Genomic DNA, 16,770 nt, shown 5'->3' with positions numbered 1-16,770 from the left:
GGAAGGTGTGGTCTTGTGAGACGTGCCTGACAGCATGTGCGCCAGTGATTGTTCATGCAGTGTGGCAGCAGTGCAAATCCTGTCCTTCTAATTTGGATGTATTTCCATTTCGGTGTGCAAGTGGAGTCTTTTGCAGACTCTTCAAATGCAAAATAGGCAACTACATTTGCAAAAAAAACAACTTTTTCCTTTCTCGTCTCAACCTCCTAGATGGCGCTGTTGGACAGCTTAAAGGGCAAGCGCCCCCCGTCTCTCAACAGATTTCAGAGGAGTCAATGCTGCCGGGTAATAGTGCAGCATTAGGTGAGACTGGTTAGCTAATCAGTGTGTTTTAGTGGATGTCACACCGAAAGACACTGATGATAGCAGCTCATGATTCGATTTCTAAGTCTTTCTAACTCTCCTCTCAAGGTCGTGACCTCTGGTTTGGGATAATGGACACTTAGCCTGGTCAGCTCTTATCATTGCACATCAATGCCGCTGAGTGTCTCTCCATCCCCAGCCTGATGAAGCTGATAAGGACTCTGTGCTGATAGGGTCAAAGCAGGGGGTTAGAAGGAAAATATAGTCTAATCGGGTTTCAGCTCTTGAAAATGGCTGTAAAAATCCTTCTGATAAGATGGAAAATTATACCGAATTGAATGGAGAAGAAATCTGTGACGGTTCTCATCTCTACACCCCTCCTAACCAGAGCTGCTGTTTGTCAAACGGATTAAGTCAGGTTTGGACACATTTTATTTTATTTTTTTATGTCTGCGCTGAACCTTTTCTGACTTCCAGAGTTCTCTGGCTTTTCTAAATCCATTTTTTTAAGTGTAAGTGGCACAACCAAGCACCAACTTATTCATACGTATTTTAATCCAATCAAGGAGTTTGTTGCTGATAGGAATCGAGAGAGAGTTATCTCAAAAGATAAAACAGGCCAGGTATAATTCTCTGTTTTTATTTGCAATTCATGAAATAAAATAGTATGCTGGAATTCATTTATGTCCATTTTAATGACCAAAGATAAAATCCTTGTTAGAATTACAGAAATATAACCTTTTGTAGAATTACAGATCAGATTTTTTTTTGTTGCATATTTTGACTGGTATTTTGATGATTAATCGAGGTCGGAAGGCTTTTCTCTGCACCATCTTAATTTTTAGCTCCTCTTTCAGATAATTTATCATATTTAAGTCATGACTCTGGCTTGGCGGCTCCAGAACGTTATTATTACTTTTTGTCTAAAAGAAAAACTAAATCTGCAAATTGGTAGAGCTCACCTTCAGTTTGTAGTTGTGACTGAACATTCCTCTAAGAGAAGTTTTGAAATATTACTAAGTAATCTAACAACTTTATCCTCAAATTCATAGGACTTATATCCTATTTACTGTTGTTTTTGGTCTTTCCGATGCTGTTTTGTTCTCCAATGTTCTCTGTGAAACCGCTCAGGCCTTCACAGAGATCTAACAGCAAAGAGAACTAAATGCAAAATGCGCGCAGCAATTCTCATGTGTTTACTTGTAAAGCGCTCTGAAAACCAGTTGTCGTTTTTTCCTTGACTTCACAGCTGTTTTGTGTCGCCCTACCACGCCATGAACTCCCAGTAAAGCTCGGAGTCGTGGAGGAAATCAATATTGTCTCAAGGTATGGAAATCAAACATGCCTCCAAGTGGAGAGAAGATGGCGTCGGATGGATTCTCAATTCCCATCAGGTATTAACTTCCTCCCGACTCACAGCCAGTAGTGACTTACATCACTCAGAGGCTCGCATTAGGCGGCGACAGGCAGCCATAAAGCCCCTTTTGGTTTGGCAGTGATTCCTAAATGCCTTCCGTTCACACAAACATGTTTTTAAAAGATAAAATGATCTATTTGCTCTGTGTTGCATCACGATCTGAAAGCCAGCGAATGCTACTTTTCCCCTGTGGAGAAAAGCGTCGTGTAAAAAAAAAGAAAAAAAGAAGAAGAAATCTGCAATGTCTCCATGTCGCATCTGATTTGTTTTCCCGCAGTAAAACTCTAATGGCCTGATATTTCCTCATCACAGAACACCCGTTCCCGCTCTCTTTTGCAGTTTTCCTGCTTTGATGTCATCTAATGAAATTGCCAGGAGAGCCGGTTCCTCCTCCCATTCCCCCTGACAACGCATTAGGAGTCGTCGTTATGGGAAGTCTTGGCAAGCAACCATTTTTCCATACTTCAGTGGCATCTAAAGTGGGGTAAGTAAGACGTGATGAAATAACAATAGCGCACCAGTAACCATAGTGATTAGCACGATTGTTCTCATTGCTATGAATTACGCTCGTCTGCACCACCATAATTTTATGATCCATGGAAACACAGTTACCGTCCCGTTTCGAGGTGCTTTGCGGTTTGATTTATTGATTCTAGTTTCATTCTTTAGTCTCTTTCTTTGATTAAATCAGCTTTGTTTCTCTTTTTTTTTTTGTTTAACTTAATTGAGTTCTTCTTAGTTTAGTTTATGTTTATTTCTCCATTGTGTCTATTCTTTGTTATTCTTAGATTCATTTTCCTACTTTCCTTGTTTGTTCTCTCTCCTCAGTTTGAACTTCTGCAGGTTAACTGTTAGCTAACCTGCAAACGGTTAGCTAATTAACCCCGGGTTCTTGTTCCAGCATTCACCCTCACCTGAGTGAGTTTCTGCTGGTCTGTGCAGCAAACATTTTTATTTGTGCCGCTTTCATTTTAAAGGATATTAAGAAATGTTTCCAGAGGTCATGAAAGGTCAACCAGCCCACCACCAGGTGTTCTTTAGCTTCATAGCTTGGGCCTTTGTGACAGTGCGCAGATTCGTTTTTACAACCGACTTTACTTTTTCCATTGTAATTCAGCGTGAGGCTTTGCTCCAGTATTCAAATTGAATCTGTCAAACTTGCATCCTGTGCCAGCAGCACACACCTGGGCAGCTTGTCTTTCCGGCTGTCACTCAAACATGTTCTCATCATTAGTTCCTCTCCTGTGCATATGCAGGCCAGAACTCATTCATCAATATATGAGCAGCTCAGAGGCGCACAGTGTGGCTGCGTCTCTCTGCGAAATAGTCTGCCTGTCAAGTCTGTCTATCATGCTTGCTTGACCCACGACCTGGAAAGAGGAAGCCTCCGGTGTGGATAATCTCTCACGGACGGAAGAATTAGACAGGTGTAACAATCTCTAATGGCGGAAAACAGGAAGAACTTTACTGTGCCTGCTATTCATTGCTTATATGGTCTCAACAACCAACACAGCAAAATTATTTGGCAATTCTCTCATTTTATGAATCTAAAATTATTTGATTTGTCACATATTCCCTCCAATGTCCTCAGTTGTTTGTCCTTTCTGCTCTGATTCGCTCAGCGTCACTCAAAAAATATTCACAGCCCGTCACTTTGTAATTTCAAATTCGACAAGATTCAAAGGGAAAGTAAGTGTTATTGTAACTGATGTAAATTTAAATTCTTCAGAGTTCACAGATGTTCTTGCGATGGTGTATTAGGGCCACTGTAGATGAGAACATACGGAGTAAATTTCTGCCAAAAAACTAAGAAATTTTGAGCATTAGTCTGAAAAATATTCTACAAACAGTTTGAAGATTTCTGTGTTTCAAAAGTTGAAAATCGGAATGTTTTCCAAAAGTTGAAATTTTTAGACGTGTGAAACAAAAATTTCCAAATTTTTTCTTTCTCTAAAATATTTTTTCAAGCAAGTTTTTGACTTTTCAAACTCAGAAATGTTCTTGCTTTTTCTAATCAATCAATCAATAAATAAAATAAATAAATAAATTCAGACATTTTGGGCAAAACATCTCAACACCATAATGCAACCACCACCTTGCAATACAGGAGATCAGATCAGTAGCTGTTCTGTAGGCCAAATATGTCCAAAATAATTTGGTTCCTCCTGATCCGACAGTCTCTAAAGTGTTTTTTTTTTTGTTTTTAACTTGTTTTGTAAAATTCAATCAGCCTCTTAAAGGTCAGCTTGTCGGAGATTTCTAACAATGGTTGACAGCTTAGATGTGTCTCCTTTTTCCACAAGGGACCAACGAAGACCATCGGAGCTTTCCTTCATTGTCAATCTGATAAAGCTTATGAGCTTCTGAAAAGCTGAAATGTTTGTCTTTAATCACAAAGAATTCATTTGCATTGAAGAATGTGTGCAGATAAATGATAAGTTGGCTTGCCAAAGGTACACCCATCATCCATCAAGGTCCTAGATTTCATAATAGATCTAAAAAAAGAGAAACTTTTTAAAAACAATATGAAACCCCCAACTACTACACTGTCTGCTTTTTATAGGAATCATGGTTTATTTTTTTCTTAAATAAAATTTGTCATTTAATGTAACAGGATGAGTTGACTATTATTTTCTTATTAAAGAAAAATAGCTAACAGAAGACTAATGAAAAGATTTGACTCTCTGCTCTTATTGCCCTGCTGCCTCTGAACAGAGATATGACGGCGACTTATCACCAAAAAAACGTTGCAAGACAAACTAAGCTCTCCTCCTCCTTCGACTCCAACGGGCAGAAAGCCGCGCTGCAGCGACTCAATGCGGCTTAATACTTTTGGGTTTGTTTCCTTGTGGAGTCGAGATAAGGAGCCATCCATCACGGGCTTCCGTCCTCGACCTGAGGATTCCATTAGGGCCCAAACAATATGTTCACTGTTTATGTCGAGCCCGCGCGCACAAAGGCAGTGCCAAAGAACCAATTTCCTCTTACCTCATTGAATAAGGAATCTCATTCATCTTCCAACCGTGCACATTTATAAAAAGCAGACGCGCTGAGTGGAGGCCCATTATCAAGCTGTCTTCGGCTGCCCGGCAACCAGCTGAGCACAAATGCAGGCTGATGGAGGCATGTCGGCTGTGCTCTTTGGAGATAGGAAGGCTGCTAAATGGGGAAGTTTGAGCGGATTGCGCTGAGTTAGGCTTTTTTGTCACGGAGGAGCATTTTCTTCACACGTGCATCTCCAAAGCGTCTGCAACACTTACTATAATCCTTGTTATTCAGCCATCCAAAATGTGCCTCTTCGAGTCAATTTTCTTGTCAGATCGCCACAATAAACACCTGCAGTTTTCTTTAGTTGTGGAGTGAATTTACATCTTTTCTTTTCCAAGTAAAGAAGAGAAAATCTTGTGTGTCAATAGATACACCCTGCACAGGAAGAATAAGCCACAAAAACAATCATTGTTTGCTTGCTCACTGAGTGCCAGACACATGCTTATTAATGGAAGGTTGAGTGGAAGGAAAGCAGTAGGGATATCCACAGCCTCAAAAGGGTTGTGAGCTGAAGGTACGTATGACTGAAGCCTTCTTAATAAATCCCAAAATTGATCTTCATGTGTTTGGAATAACTGTCCTGTCAAAACACCCAGTTATGTTCAGCCAGTTAACTATCTGTTGATCTGAGGTGAAGTTGACGAATTTGAACATGTGGGTTCAAAGAATTCATCCCATCATGACAGTTTTATGCTTGATTCATGTTTTCATATTGGACTTTTCACTAAATCGAATATGAAAAAAATCCAGTAGGAAAAAAATCCCTTATGTATAACATATTGTGCAGCATCTACACTAGCTTTATTAGGAAAACATTCTTTATTTTAAACAAAGGTTGCTAGTCAATTGCTATTGTTCTCACACCCCACAGAAGTTGCAGCCCTGGGCAACCACCTATGTGGAGTACGCCAAGAGCCAGCACTGTGCTCATATGATGTTTGGACGTAAATTTGTGACTGTCTGACTTTATTTTTGTGTTTTTCAGGGGAGATTTTTTCTCTCAGGGGACAAGAGGGAAACTGGAGAAAATTGCTGCCTGTGACTAAAAGTAGCAAAGAAACTGCTGCATGTTGGCTAATTTTTCTACCAGTATATGCAAAGGTTAAATAATTCTACAACGACCCTGCTGACACTGACTGGCTTTCTGAAGGCTTTCTGTTAGAAGGGAAAAGAAAGAAGTCGGATGTGGAGTTTTTCTTCTGATCCAAGAGGTGGTTGCTGTACTCCATCTATTATTCATCTCTGAATAAAAAAAAATAAAAAAAAATCCGTCTGTGAATTTCAATCCATCTGTCACGTCTCAGTAAAAAAAAAAAAAAAGAGACATCAGATTTGCAGGATAGAGCTGATTGTAGGTCAGGGCCTTGATAAGAGGAGCATTTTGTTATAGAGCAGAGGCTTTCAACCTTTTTTTCTAAGAACGTTGCCCCAGGAAATACTAAGGTTTTTTAAATACTCTCTTGCTAACAGATATCTTATAGCAAAGTGTCTTATAAAGGTACAAGTAGTACAAGAATTTAGGCATTGGAATAGAGAGGAAAGGTTTTGTGTCGGGTTATACAAAAACCCATGTTCTTATGTGTTCAAGTTCAAAATTGGAGAAAAAAACATGCTAATGGTTTCAGATTTTATTTTGAAAAAAAAAAATTTATATGTGTGCTCCTTTGGTTTGATCTATTTCATAAAATCCAAACAAAATACGTAAAAGTTTGTGTTTGAAACGTGACCAAGTACGAAATGTTCAAGAAGTAAAAGACAATGTATGAGTCAAAATGAAAGTTAAATAAAAGTCACATGATCAACCTTGACACCTTTGTCTGTGGCTTTAAACCTGTGACTGATCCTTATAGAGGGACTGCTTTTGGTTTACACTGTATCAGCTGAGTGCTGTGCCTGAATCAATGCACAGTACCCGGCCATGACTGTGCCAACACGTCACTCACACATCGCCTCTCGATGTTGACACAATTTGAAGTTGCTGTTTCTCTACTGCTGCTTAAAGAGAGCCAGTAAAACACAGCAGTTAATTTCCAAACACTGGCAACTGAAGTAAACATCAATCTTTGACGCCTAACAGCCGTCTGCAGCCCGACTGAGGCGTGACGAGAGAGACGGCTCGGTGCGCAGTCTCCAGTCTGCTGGGCTGTGTAATACCACGGTGATGGCTTTCCAAAAAGCATGGAGAAAATAAAAGTGTCAGGCAGCATGAATCATAGTTAATTGGAATTAATTGAGCCAGCCGTAGTCTAATCATCATACAAATTGCAGAGTCCTTTCTTTGTAAAAGCAAAAAGTTTAAACTCCTTACAAGATGTAATCGATGGCTTCTGTGAAGCATTTCAGAGAATAAATCATCTTCTTAAGGAGCCTCACTGCACAGGAAATTATCGGAGTAACTGGAAGCTGATGTGAACATATTAATAATTCCACAAATAATCAGTTAAAAAAAAAAGATTTTAATTGTAAGATTTTTTTTTACAAGTGTGATCAACAAAACAAAAAATTGTACTCAATAAGATCAAGTGTTATCACAGTATAAAATTAAGGCATAGAGCCTTGTAAGAAACAATTGTGAGGTGAAATATTCAAAACATAATTTACATATTTTCTCTTTTTTTAATATAAAAAAGCAAACAAAATCTTAAAGTTCTTTTTTCAATCATAGGATTGTATAACACAACAAATCAGAGGCACAGAGAGGCAGATACTGTCCCCCAAAAGCGACGCAATCCAACCATATTAATTTGTAAGATAAATATTCATTTATATGCAAGTTTAAAAAGACTGTAGGTCTGTAAAAGACTTTTATTCATGAAAAAATAAAAAACAGAAATATTTGTAAAAATATGCATATGATTGATTAAATACACAAATATGTAGCATAACGTGTCACTCAAAACATCAACCGATTATATTTTAAATCTTTGCACAATAGCATCAGTGGTTGTTTAATTATTTAATATTTTCCATTTCTGTCAGTGTGGCTAATGAAATACTTATTCATACTGATTAGTTAGAATAGCTTGCCTGCAAATAATCACCTTTTGTGTAACATTGTTGTACAGGGCTTATAATGATAAATAAATAAATAAATAAATAAATAAATAAATAAATAAATAATAACCGTCAATATTGAAATAGTCACACTTTAACAATATAACGAATATTAATTCTAACTACCAACTCCTACATTGATATATTTATTTCCTGACAATAGGAATGTATATTCCATTTCATTTAAATAATCATGTTTTAATGTACTCCTGTCCAGGGTGTGCCCCGTCTGACCGCTGAAGATAGGCACTAGCTCCACTAGCAACCCCATTAATTAATGGTGTACGATAATGGATGGATGGAATGGACGTTTTAATGTAAAGTCTTGTTTGATTGTTGAATTTTGGCCCTTTTGCCACACCATACATTTTCTGTTCGTATTTCCTGTTGTAGTCCGTCACCGCGCATGCCCAGTTAATCGGTAAGGAAGAAAGGAAAATGTCTCTTACGAGGTGAGTCCTGAAACAACTGAGCTTTACGCCTTCATAAGCAAATAAAATGTCATCTTTACGATCTGATTTGTGCTCCCCGTTATGCTGGTAGAATGTGTAGGGTTTTAAAAAATTCCAGATGACCGCTATTCTTTTACTTAATTAATGCTATCGGCTTTAGCTGCGGCTAGCGAGTAAAACGACGGCTTAGCGTGAACATTAGCTTAGCATCACGCAGTAGCAGGTGGTTAAAAGTGATGCATTTCTATTTAACGCTATGTTTTAGTTCGACATAGCGATGGCTCATTGGTTTTTAGCTATTTATTACAATATTTAACGTGGTTAAATGTAGCTCTTGTTTGTCTTCACCTAACGGCGGCTAACGGTGTTGTTTGAATGCAATATTTTGGCCTTTTTATATAACAGTAAAACTGACGAGGGTGTTTTATTTATTCTTTTCATTAGTAAAACTGAGGAGGTATGTGTTGTTTGTGAAGCTTTTTACCAGCCCCGACGCAGCTGTCGCAGGACCAGCTGGAGGCAGAGGAGAAGCTCCGGGCCCAAAAGTCCCACTCCACCGCACTGGTGGCATCCCGCAGAGAGCCGCCTCCTTACGGACACAGAAAAGGCTGGGTGCCCCGCTCGCTTGAGGTGCGCACTTCCGAGTGTCCGATATGACACTAGGTTTCTCTCTGTGCTTGCCTGTAGTTGCGGCTGCTTTAATCTAACCCAGTAGTTTTATTATACGCTTGGAAGTCGTTGCAAACTTTTGAGTAATCTATATTTTGTAGGATTTTGGAGATGGAGGCGCTTTCCCAGAAATCCACGTGGCCCAGTTTCCACTGGAGATGGGCAGGAAGAAGAAGACATCCAATGCCCTGGCAGTGCAAGTGGATGCAGAAGGAAAAATCAAATATGACGCCATCGCAAGACAAGGCCAGGGGAAGGATAAGGTCTGTTAGCTAGCCATTGCTAACAGATTTTGCTGTGCAAATTGTCTTCTGATTTGTTGCAAAATCAAATGTCTTTCATCATTTCAGGTGATCTTCAGCAAATACACAGACCTGCTCCCAAAGGAAGTTCTAAAAGATAATGCTCAGGAGCTCCAGAGGCCTGATGAGGAGGCTGTGAGAGAGGTACGGCGCTATATGCATGTTTTACCTGTCTGTCAAGAACTTCAGCCAGGTTTCTATCAAATATTTTAGTTGTAATTTTGTCATTTCTGTCATTCATGCATATAGAAGTATTTTTTTTTCCAAGAGCATTTAAGTCTGATGTTAGAAAAGATGATTGATTGCGTCTGTCCTGAGTTTCAGTCATCCAGGTCAGGATAGGTCCTCCTTCACCTGATAATAGGTAGTGAAGGCTTAGAAAAAGTAAAAAAAAAGAAAAATCTTATCTATCTGTTGGATTCTTCAAACCCTAAAATATTAAACACAAGTTTGTTTTTCTGTCATTGAAGCACTAAGTGGCTGGGTAATTTACAGGATTATCCTTTTATTGACGTGGTTCTATGTTTTTTTTTTTTTTTTCCTAGCTGACGGAGAAAACCCGATCCGCCCTGGAGAAGCAGGTTTCTCAAAAGATCGCTGCCGCCATGCCTGTAAGAGCTGCGGACAAGCAGGCCCCTGCACAGTACATCAGGTTTGTTTTAGTTGGTTGATGAGTCGCAACACTTTAGATTTGTCATAAAACAAAAAACAAAAAGAAAGCAACTAACATTTAATGTTAATTAAGATTGCAGTGGACCTAAGAAAAACTTAATTATCTTCTTGAATTACATTTTTCACCGTTTAACGGTCCCCACATTTCATGCCATCAAACATTATGAAGCTTTGACATTCTATCACCAGTTATTAGATATTAGTGTCAGTCTTCTTAGCCAATCAGGATTCACAAAGCAACATTACAACATTCTAACTGCATCTGAATCAAGTTAAAGAAAACTTCATTTTGTTTTATATTGCTTGCTCTGCAGACAGAGGTGACATATGTCTTATGTGATCACAATTTTTTGTATTAAAATAAACACTTATTGTTTTTAACACCCATCAAAGCTGGCTCACTATTAACATTATTTTAGTTAGAACACTTGATTTCTAGCCACAGTGAAGTTGAGCTCAGAAAGGCTCACATATTGTTTTTAAGAATCTAATGCACTCTGTTGCTGCATTAGCAACAGAGTGCTAATGCAGCACTCTGCATTAGCACTCTAATGCAGAGTGCATTAGAGTGCACTCTAATGCACTCTAATGCATTATTTTTTGATTAAAAATAATCAAAAATATTATTTTTGATTAATAATCAAAAATAATATTTTTGATTATTAATCAAAAATAATCATATTTCTGACTGCAGTTTCATAACTTCTTAAACAGCCTCAGTCTCCAAACAAAATCGTCCTGACCAATGAGTCTGGATTTCATTAAAATCATGTTGGTATTGCTTTAGAAGCTCTTCACATTACATAATTTTTATTTTTGTGGCATTTACTTTAAAATGTAAATCTGCAACGTGTTGTTGCTTCGACACTCTCATGCTGTTACAGTGTTTAACATTCTCCATTTAGCCCAACTCGTGCGTCTCCTTTAAAGTCCAGCGTTTACGTCTGTCATAAAACGTTTGCTTCTCTCCCTCTCTTTCAGATATACGCCATCCCAGCAGGGAGTGGCTTTTAACTCTGGCGCCAAACAGAGAGTGATCCGTATGGTGGAGATGCAGAAAGACCCCATGGAGCCTCCTCGCTTTAAGTAAGCGCGCCACGCAAGATGCTTCAGTTGCTTTTAAAAGCACAAGTCTTTGTTTCTGAAGGGAAATATTACATTTCTGTATGTAACTTGGATAAATTTGTGTTTCAGAATCAACAAGAAGATTCCCAGAGGACCTCCGTCACCGCCGGCCCCCGTCATGCATTCTCCTAGCAGAAAAGTAGGATTCAGTGGAAATATTCTTCCCGATTCATCCTGCTTTTCAGCCGTCCAGGTCTAAATATGAATCAAAGTAGGATTGTTTTGGGACAGTTCTCCCTCTTTGTTCCAGATGACGGTCAAAGAGCAGCAGGAGTGGAAGATTCCTCCGTGCATCTCCAACTGGAAGAACGCAAAGGTAATGCCTTCTCTTCCCTCATTCATATTGACACTGAGAGTGTTTTATTGTATTGTTCTTTATCTTTTCCTGCTAATTTGATATTTTCCTTCAGGGCTACACCATCCCACTAGACAAGCGGCTGGCTGCTGATGGAAGGGGTCTGCAAACAGTTCACATTAACGAGAACTTTGCCAAGCTTGCCGAGGCTCTCTATATTGCAGACAGAAAGGTGACGTGTATTAAAAGTGACAAGTTGTAAATGTTGTTTAAAAAATGTACAGGGCCTTGCAAAGCTATTCATAACCCCTTGAATTTTCCGTATTTGGTCATGTTACAACCACAAACGGGGACGTAGTTTGGCAATTTTTCAACTCTGTTTACATTTTTTTCACCCCCATGTAAAATATTAGGCAAAAACGCAGCATGTAGTGTAAGTTTTTTTTTATTGCAAATGATTTTTTATGGCAAATGATCATAAAAAAAATTGAGCTGGTATTATCACTAAATCCCAATGAAGTACATTAAAGTTTGTGATCGCAGCACAGCAAAGTGTAAAACAAAGTTCGGCGGGTGTGAATAGTTTTGCCAGGTGCCTCTATATGCAGCAAGCAAATGTTAACGCCGATGTCGCGATCAGGCCAGAGAAGCGGTGGAGATGCGAGCGCAGGTGGAGAAGAAGATGGCTCAAAAGGAGAAGGAGAAGAAGGAGGAGAAGCTGAGGGAGCTGGCTCAGATGGCCCGAGACCAGAGGGCCGGGATCAAGAGCCACGGCGACAAAGGTGGGTACCTGAACCGTGGCTCGACTCGCGCCAACGGGACGTTTTCTCACTCCTTAATCTTCTCCTCAGGCGGCGAGGACAGCGAGGCCAGGGAGCGTGACATGATCCGCCACGACAGGAGGAAAGACCGGCAGCACGACAGGAACATTTCCAGGGCGGCTCCCGATAAGAGGTCCTGGAAAACACTCTCTAAACACACAGCGTGCGACATCATCTTCTCTGTTCCGCACAGACTCTCATTCACTGAAACACTCTGCATCCTGCTGAAATCACGCAGCGGTGTCGGTGAAGGATCAAACACAGCGCTGTAGCACTTCCATATCTGTAGGTTTTATGCATGATCAGTGTGTGTGTGTGTGTTAGGAATCCATTTGCTCTGTCAGCTTGTTTGGTGATGGGGAGGGGAGTAGGAGTCCCTGGACAGGTAGAGGAAGTGAAAATCATAGGGAAGCTCNATTGTATTGTTCTTTATCTTTTCCTGCTAATTTGATGTTTTCCTTCAGGGCTACACCATCCCACTAGACAAACGACTGGCTGCTGATGGAAGGGGTCTGCAAACAGTTCACATTAACGAGAACTTTGCCAAGCTTGCCGAGGCTCTCTATATTGCAGACAGAAAGGTGACGTGTATTAAAAGTGACAAGTTGTAAATGTTGTTTAAAAAATTTACAGGGCCTTTCAAAGCTATTCATAACCCCTTGAATTTTTCGTATTTGGTCATGTTACAACCACAAACGGGGACGTAGTTTGGCAATTTTTCAACTGTTTACATTTTTTTCACCCCCATGTAAAATATTAGGCAAAAACGCAGCATGTAGTGTAAGTTTTTTTTTATTGCAAATGATTTTTTATGGCAAATGATCATAAAAAAAATATTTGAGCTGGTATTATCACTAAATCCCAATGAAGTACATTAAAGCTTGTGATCGCAGCACAGCAAAGTGTAAAACAAAGTTCGGTGGGTGTGAATAGTTTCGCCAGGTGCCTCTATATGCAGTGAGCAAATGTTAACGCCGATGTCGCGATCAGGCCAGAGAAGCGGTGGAGATGCGAGCGCAGGTGGAGAAGAAGATGGCTCAAAAGGAGAAGGAGAAGAAGGAGGAGAAGCTGAGGGAGCTGGCTCAGATGGCCCGAGACCAGAGGGCCGGGATCAAGAGCCACGGCGACAAAGGTGGGTACCTGAACCGTGGCTCGACTCGCGCCAACGGGACGTTTTCTCACTCCTTAATCTTCTCCTCAGGCGGCGAGGACAGCGAGGCCAGGGAGCGTGACATGATCCGCCACGACAGGAGGAAAGACCGGCAGCACGACAGGAACATTTCCAGGGCGGCTCCCGATAAGAGGTGCTGGAAAACACTCTAAACACACAGCGTGCGAAATCATCTTCTCTGTTCCGCACAGACTCTCATTCACTGAAACACTCCGCATCCTGCTGAAATCACACAGCGGTGTCGGTGAAGGATCAAACACAGCGCTGTAGCACTTCCATATCTGTAGGTTTTATGCATGATCAGTGTGTGTGTGTTAGGAATCCATTTGCTCTGTCAGCTTGTTTGGTGATGGGGAGGGGAGTAGGAGTCCCTGGACAGGTAGAGGAAGTGAAATTCACAGGGAAGCTCATGAGTTCAATCTGAAAATACTGTTTGCTGGAGGACAGTCGAGATTAAAAAGCACGCAGAATGTTTACACTTCAAAAAGAGCTTTTTGTAGCTCTTCCTTCTGCTGGTTTCTTCTCTTTTTAGCAAAAAAGTACATAAGAAAATCCTCAGAGAGCAACTAAGCTTCTGGCTTTGTAATGATAACTCTCGCAATGAGTATCTTATTTATTAAAGGGACAGTATTATGTCAAATCGGCCCTGGTTTTGTAATTCTACATCATGTTATGTTGCTCCCTCATAAAAAAAAAAAAAAATATTTATTTATTTTTTTTAATGCATGTTTGGGAGATTGTTTAATCTGTAAAAAATGCCTGGCAGGCAGAAATAAAAAACACCATCCAAGGAGATGCAGAAACTGTTCAACGTTTCTTAAAAACTGGAAGGAGTGGTGAACCATTGTGTTCGAGGAAGAAATGTGTTTGAAAATAAAGGGTGGATGACTGCAGTGGGTGGTCACTTTTGGTGACATCAAGTCGAAGAAAACAACAGTAGAACTTGACACTGCATTTAAGAAAAAGTTGGAGCTTTTCCACTCACTATATGTGAAGGGAATTCTAGAGATTGGGACCGAACAGCTGAATAGGCATCAGAAAGCTACTAATCGGGGAGGCTAACCGGAGAAAAGGGCTGCAGTTTGCAAGGGAGTGTTCAGATTGGACTCTAGATGCATATTGGACCCTCTGACATAAATGTTTCATCTCTTGTGTGTTTCCCCCTCAGATCGAAGCTCCAGAGAGATCAGGACAGAGACGTCAGCGAGCTCATCGCTCTGGGCAAGCCCAACCCTCGTACCTCCAGCGAAGCTCAGTACGACCAGCGACTCTTCAACCAGAGCAAGGTTGGAGCGAATAAACACTTAAACTGCATGAATTCAGCCTCACGTTGACGATTTGCACCCTTTTTCGTGCCAAAAAAAAACTAATTCTACTTTCCCTTCCTGTTAAAATTGAAATCGAGCATAAATTAATTTGTAAAATGTTTATATTCTATCATTTTCTCCCTCTCTCTCTTTTTTTTTTTTTTTAAAGGGCATGGACAGTGGTTTTGCTGGTGGAGAAGATGAGACCTACAACGTGTACGACCAGCCGTTCCGCAGCGGCAGAGACATGGCCTCCAACATCTACAGACCCACCAAGAGCGTCGACAAAGACGCCTACGCGGACGACTTCGACTCTCTTATGCGGAACAACAGGTAGCCTTTTTTATTTTTTTTGTATTTTTTTTTACTGCTTATTGCTAGGAGGCAACTCATTTTTCTTTCTCTGCACCCACTAAGCCCTTCACCAGAGATTCTAATAAGAATAAATCATTTTAGTGTTTTTCTTTAAGAATAAGCAAATTAAATTTAATCAAGCGATGAAAAAAACAATAAAAATTTCTTATTGATAACAAAAGCAACTGAAACTTTCCAACAATTCTCAGGATTGTTTAACTTTTTCATTATTTCTTTAATGAGAAATACTTCACTGTGCATTCTGCTGACTTAAAAAAAAATATATACATATATATATTTTTCCTTTTTTTTCTCTGTGTGTGTGTCAGATTCGCTCCAGACAAAGAGTTCTCCGGCTCGGACCACGGGCAGAGGCGTGAAGGGCCTGTGCAGTTTGAAGAGGATCCCTTCGGTCTGGATAAGTTTCTGGAGCAGGCCAAACAGCACGGCGGCTCCAAGAGGCCGTCCACCAGCAACCGCTCCAAGGACGACTACCACGACAAGAAACGCAGAAAGGAATGAGAAGCCAGTCATCGTACTCTACGGAATACGATTGTTGTCAAAAATTATGTGTGCTTGATTGTAACATTTATGTCAGTTCAAGTGTTTTAAAGGTCTATGAAATCTCCCCTGGTGTGCGAATACAACTGTTATTGACATCGAAATATGAACGTTACAATCGTGCATACATCTTTCTGACAGTTATTTTACTCCGTATCTCTGAGGAAAGTCTGGAAACAGCATATTGGATGAGAGGTAATCAGATTCTCTGTGCCTCAAAACGTTGTACTATATAAGATTTATTTTTTTCTCCCTCTGGTGTCGTTAACACGACTCTTTTTAGTCTTTTGAGCAGTGATGATTGGACAGGGTAAACATAAAACCTACGGAGCGAAACTTTTGGAAGCCTGTAATTAAAGCCAGTGTTACTTCAGATCATTTCTGTAAATTTTCTTTGGAAATATTGTCCAGATCTCTTTTTTTTTTTTTTTTTTTTTTTTTTACATGAAACTTAGCAAAATCTGTTGCTGTCAATTTGTTTAGCTTCGTTCCTTTCTCTTTCTTCCCTTCATCATTTTCCTGTGTTTTATTTAAAAGTATCTGTTTGATCACTGCCCAGCAGGTTTCTATCACTATCTAGAGGAACAAGCTTTATAAATGCTGTACATTGATAGCGCTGGAATAAAATGCATATTGTGTTAACGTTTGGTTCCCTTTGCTTTGTTTAGTAAAGTCGACTTTTCTCGTTATTTGGACTTTGACGCCGATTTTTAAAAATTTCATAGTGGAAAACCTTAATCAGGTTAGCTGCGTGTCCTTATGAAGTCTTAACGTATCTAAAACTTTGGCCTTAAATTGTCTTAAATTTATTTAAAAAGTGCTAGTTGGCTTTAAATACATTAATCACAAGTCTTAAATTTTGTCACCTCAATTGTGTAAGTTTTTTTTTCTTGGACTTTTCTATCAAGTTAAAGTTTGAGTCACATGTAGAGATCTTTGTTGCATTATCAGCTGATGTTACCAGTAGCTAGCTACTAATATACATGTAATAGCTAGTTAGCTAACTTTTTTTTTTTTTTTTACATTCGAGTAAAGTGCAAGTTTATCACCAATTTATCATCTCTTGTACATTTCTGTTGCCACTCAGCTTTTAAATTTCATAACGGGCTTAAAAAGCCTTTATTTTGAGTTTGCGAAACTAGCAGAAACCCTGTTCATATAACACATCAGCCATCGGATTATTTGAATACGAGTGATTAGTTGCTCATATCAGCTTCTC

At 39.7% G+C, this 16,770-nt stretch overlaps 1 protein-coding gene and 1 long non-coding RNA gene across 3 annotated transcripts; both read left to right on the top strand.

Annotated features, from left to right (window-relative positions):
• The first annotated feature begins 1,843 nt into the window (after window positions 1–1,843).
• On the top strand, window positions 1,844–6,088 carry LOC107837906 (uncharacterized). The gene is made up of 2 exons (XR_001663956.1): window positions 1,844–2,204; window positions 5,754–6,088. It is a non-coding gene; the product is annotated as an uncharacterized LOC107837906 (long non-coding RNA).
• A 2,083-nt stretch (window positions 6,089–8,171) lies between these two features.
• Window positions 8,172–16,193, top strand: snw1 (SNW domain containing 1). Of its 2 annotated transcripts, none has more exons than XM_007566144.2 (14): window positions 8,172–8,274; window positions 8,751–8,904; window positions 9,045–9,206; window positions 9,294–9,389; window positions 9,791–9,897; window positions 10,899–11,003; window positions 11,112–11,181; window positions 11,293–11,358; window positions 12,623–12,739; window positions 13,149–13,290; window positions 13,360–13,462; window positions 14,498–14,615; window positions 14,806–14,969; window positions 15,320–16,193. In XM_007566144.2, the coding sequence occupies exons 1-14, from the start codon at window positions 8,261–8,263 to the stop codon at window positions 15,510–15,512; spliced, it is 1,611 nt and encodes a 536-aa protein (XP_007566206.1). In that variant the 5' UTR covers window positions 8,172–8,260; the 3' UTR covers window positions 15,513–16,193. The 2 variants fall into 2 exon arrangements, with proteins under 2 accessions (XP_007566206.1, XP_007566207.1); XM_007566145.2 differs by lacking the exons at window positions 12,623–12,739; window positions 13,149–13,290; window positions 13,360–13,462 and adding exons at window positions 11,453–11,569; window positions 11,978–12,119; window positions 12,189–12,291.
• Window positions 16,194–16,770: the final 577 nt, after the last annotated feature.

This window comes from Poecilia formosa, unplaced genomic scaffold (genome assembly GCF_000485575.1).
Source record: "Poecilia formosa unplaced genomic scaffold, Poecilia_formosa-5.1.2 Scaffold187, whole genome shotgun sequence".
Lineage (NCBI taxonomy): Eukaryota > Metazoa > Chordata > Actinopteri > Cyprinodontiformes > Poeciliidae > Poecilia > Poecilia formosa.
The sequence above is the reverse complement of the archived record's forward strand: the minus strand, read 5'-3'. Positions and strand labels throughout refer to the sequence as shown.

Excerpts from the sequence above, each read along its gene's own strand:
- snw1 (XM_007566144.2), top strand. Across the intron at positions 13,463-14,497 it reads AGGGCGGCTCCCGATAAGAG|ATCGAAGCTCCAGAGAGATC; the intron begins GTGCTGGAAAAC and ends TTTCCCCCTCAG. Across the intron at positions 14,616-14,805 it reads GACTCTTCAACCAGAGCAAG|GGCATGGACAGTGGTTTTGC; the intron begins GTTGGAGCGAAT and ends TTTTTTTTAAAG.